This window comes from Boleophthalmus pectinirostris, unplaced genomic scaffold (genome assembly GCF_026225935.1).
Source record: "Boleophthalmus pectinirostris isolate CB_2022bp ecotype Guang Dong unplaced genomic scaffold, ASM2622593v1 HiC_scaffold_1, whole genome shotgun sequence".
In the NCBI taxonomy this organism is placed as follows: Eukaryota; Metazoa; Chordata; class Actinopteri; order Gobiiformes; family Gobiidae; genus Boleophthalmus; species Boleophthalmus pectinirostris.
In genome coordinates, this window is record NW_026570970.1 from 8,508,827 (window position 1) to 8,513,199 (window position 4,373).

Here is a 4,373-nt window from a genome sequence, read left to right on the forward strand (position 1 = left end):
AAAAGAGTTTTCTGGTGATGGATGTATTGAGGTAGTTTTTTTTTTTTTAAGGAAAAGAACAAGTTAAAGTGACGCACATTGAGTTCATTGAGCCTCCACCCTTACAAAATATGTTCACATCAAATTTTACATTCGCTGTGTTATGTTTAACTCAGTTTACATCGTCTCCTGTGCAATGTTCTTTCTTTCTCTCGCTTTTGATTCATTCTGTTTTGGTTGTTGTTGCTATAGCTGCTTTACACAGGATACAGTCCCAGCACAGTCTTATTATTGTTATTTATTTGGTTGAGACCGTGCAGGTGTCAAATGAGAGAAGATAAGTCCTTGTTTACTCTGGGTGATTTTATTTTTGATGTGTTTTATATTGGAGTGAAGGACTGTGGTCGGAACAGTATTTTTACTTTAAAAGACAGACAGAGGGCATGAGTGGGGAGGAAGACCTTGGACGTGAGGTTGCGACACCGGAAACGGAAGAGATGGAAAACAGAACACAGGTGAAGAAGCGGGAACGTGGACAGGTCGAGGAGCGGGAACGTGGACAGGTCGAGGAGCGGGAACGTGGACAGGTGGAGGTGTGGGAACGTGGACAGGTCGAGGAGCGGGAACGTGGACAGGTCGAGGAGCGGGAACGTGGACAGGTGGAGGTGCGGGAACGTGGACAGGTCAAGGAGGGGGAACGTGGACAGGTGGAGGTGCGGGAACGTGGACAGGTCGACGAGCGGGAAGTGGGGACAGGTTGACGAGCGGGAAGGTGGACAGGTCGACGAGCAGGAACGTGGACAGGTCAAGGAGCGGGAATGGGCAGAGGGTAGCGCCAGCAAGGACAGATACATCGCCTTAATAGAGCTAAGTAGCGCGACGTATCTGGAGAAACTTGTGCGAGGTCTGATTGCGGAAAAGAGTTACGGGGTAGTCTCTGTTTTGCTTCTGCCAGATCTCGACACGCCGACGGAGTCCACAGGGGCGCAAGCGCGAGCGCGCAGGCGCAAGCGCGCAGGCGCAAGCGCGCAACGGCGCAGACGCAACGGCGCAGACGCAACGGCGCAGACGCAACGGCGCAGACGCAACGCCTGACAGAGCTCGGTAAAGGAACGTTTCCACGACTAATCTGTGTGGGTGTATGAGGTAACCTGTGGCCCGGCGAGGAAATTAAAGGTGCGACTTGCCATTCCCTAGCCTTTTGTGAGCCAGAGGACCCGTAGCAGGAGCGGACACGTAGGCCCGAAGGCAGGGGGATGTGGTGGCTCTGACCAAACGCCTGAAAGAGCTAAGTGAAGGGACGTTACACAGTCGACCCTGATGTGCGTGTGGGTAGCCAAAGAAGGGCCTGGCTGAAATTGTGTAAGACACCTCTTTGTTCTTGTTTTACAGCCAACTACATAGCGTGGCAGTGGCTTGATTGGAGGGACTAATCGCTCCGGATCCGCATTGACCTTTACCTGGCAGTGACAGCAGCACCCACTTGTCTTAATTCAGAATTTTTGCCAAATTGGATATTTTAATATTACTTTTACTATATTTTTTAGGATTCCTTTATACACTTTTTTTTATTGGCATTTTAACTTTGTGCTTTACCCAAATAATTAAACTGTTGACTGACTACATGTCCTCTCCTCATTGTCAAACAGTTTAGTAGAATCAAAGAATTATGATATAATGAATTGCCTTATGGGATCAATAAAGTTTTCTGAACGAATGAATGAATCTGCCACATATTAAAGAAGGGCATTAATTGAGCTTTTGTGTTTGAGTAATTTAGTGATCTCTCCTTGGAACTATTCAATCCCTCCTTATGGTTAGTAGTACAAACCCATACGAGAAAACGCTGTTTTTGTTTACATCTGGCTTTTCCGCACGTGCGCAGTGGCTGGTCAGCAAAAAGTCAGTGGGGCTGCTCTTTTATGCTGACAGTTGCGTTGTGTATGTCTGTCATGAGATAAATTCATCTTATTTTGAAATTTGCATATTTTGCATTTAATTGTTTTGACATGAGTTAAAACTCGCTGATAACTGCTGATGCTGTACTGTTGTAATGACGATTGTTGATGTTGTCTGCTGATAAATGTTGATGGTGTTGATGTTGGCTTGTTGATACGGACTCTTTTTGCCTTTTTGCTTTCGCCCCGGACGTGACGCCATCATGTTTTCTCGCATGGCACAGCTCACACGCCAACGTAACCCGGAAGCACTGCTCTTGTATACTTGTAAGAGCACAATATAAAACAATACACTCACAAAATTAAAGTGATGTGTAGTAGTTTAATTAGTGAAATGCACACTGGATTTTGGGGAGTGATGCAGAGAACTAAAGGTTGAGGGGACTCAGATCATCAAAACGAATCAGAAACTGAATAAATATTTTACTTTTTTATACAAATTTCACCATTTTATGCCAGTAATAATTTTATACTAATAATCATAACATACCACGGTCATGTAAATAATGTATGTGTTCATGTTTAATACCCCATAGAGCAGAAATACCCCCTCGCTAATGAACATAAATGGTACATGCTGGACTGTAGCCCCGGGCGAATTCCCATCCACTGTACTGCATTCATTCTAATAAACATGCGCTCGTTAAATCACCAGTGTACACGGACAATGGAGGCAAGAGAGTTGTGTCCTGCCCAGAGGTGAAAAAGTACAGAACAAATGTAATTAAATAAAAGTATCTTTATTTTTCCTACTCAAGTAAAAGTAAAAGTAACCATCTAAAAATCTACTTGAGAAAAATGAAAAAAATACTTCATTTAAATTGTAATTTGAGTAAAAGTGACTTAGTTACTTTCAATTATTTGATGTAAGAAGGGATGAGTCATAAATCTAATCCAGCAGAAGTTGTTTTAATTGACTTTTAGGTGATACAGACAAACTTTGTAAATTTTAAAGACAACTGAGCTCACAAACACTTAACTATTTTTGTGAAAGGGAAGCAAACTATAACTTAAGAGGCTTTTTGAATTTTAAATTGCCTCGTGCTCGAACGACAAGAAAAAGTTTTTGTGTCTCTGTTTGTGGTGTGAAATTATGGAACAACTTGAAAATAGAATTAAAACTTTGTTCGAATATACATGTATTCAAAAGGGCAATTAAAAAATTAATTATTTCAAAATACTGTGCGGAAGAAATGAGTGCTTAGGATATATGTGTGCATGTATATGTATGTGTATGGGTGTATATATGTATATATATATAGGTATGCATGGGTATGTGATGTGTATGTAGGTATGTATATATTATATCTGTGTATATGATGTGTACTATATCTGTGTACATAATATACATATATTTGTTGTTGTCTGTTAGATTGTAATGCAATGGAGGTACTGTGCAATTATTGCTTATAACGTACAGGAAATGAGAAGTCTGTATTTGTTCTTCGTTAATTTGGGACGGTAGAAAAAAGGGGTGGGGTTAAATAAGTATTTACTTCCTCCCACTCCTTTTTCGGACACAAGGAAAATTCTGCGTAACATTTATTTTGCCTGTTATTATAGAATAGAAATAGTTACTTTTTGTGTAATATCTATGTATTTACATTTTTGTCTTTTTTTATTATTTAGTTTTTTGTTTTTTAATTTATGTTCTATGTATTACTGTCCGAAATAAATAAACATAATAATTTTAACACTTGCATTATTATGTTATTCCCTATTTTGCGTTTGAACACAAATTGCTGTCCAAGGTTTGGTCAAGGGTTTCCTTCTCTTTCATCTCGAGGATTATTCAGTGCACTTTCTCCTTGAATATCGTCCATGACGTCCTCGATCTGTGGCCCAGCACCAGCATCATTCAAGTTGATCAAGATAAAGTGACGGTTCTGTAAAATGACTGAACATTCTATAGTGAAAATGCCTCGTGTGCAAATCTTTCATTTACGGCATGGTTTTTGTTTTGTTTTGTTTTTTTCTTATTTAATTAATTTTTTTTTCTATTAATCTGATTTTACTCAGTAACGAGAGTCGATTCCAATGTAATGAAGTTAAATACTTGGGTCAAAATGTACTCCAGTGAAGTGTAAATTACCTCAAAAACTACTTAAAAAATGACAAATTAGTCATAAAAACTACTCAGTTACAGTAACGTGAGTAAATGGAATTTGTTACTTTCCACCCTTAGTCTGGCCCATAGATGCTGCAACCATATGCACTAAATTCTGCTCGATTTCAGCACTTGGTATTACCAGTGATCTCCCATCAAATACTTAGACTAGGCCCGCTGAGCTTTCAACTTGAGTTTATCATTTCACATTTTATTTTGTCTTCACTTCTTCGATACTAAACCCCCATATCATCCAGCATCACAGCGTCCTGACCCAGGTCTTGTTTGTCTGTCTTCCTGTAATCTCTCTGGAGTGGAAGTCGTCCGCT

The 4,373-nt window shown here is 40.2% G+C and overlaps 1 protein-coding gene across 1 annotated transcript; it reads left to right on the plus strand.

Moving 5' to 3' along the window:
* Positions 1–422: 422 nt before the first annotated feature.
* Positions 423–1,074, plus strand: LOC129408147 (octapeptide-repeat protein T2-like). Its single transcript, XM_055151094.1, has 2 exons — positions 423–735; positions 935–1,074. Exons 1-2 carry the CDS (start codon positions 423–425, stop codon positions 1,072–1,074), a joined length of 453 nt encoding a protein of 150 aa, XP_055007069.1.
* Positions 1,075–4,373: the final 3,299 nt, after the last annotated feature.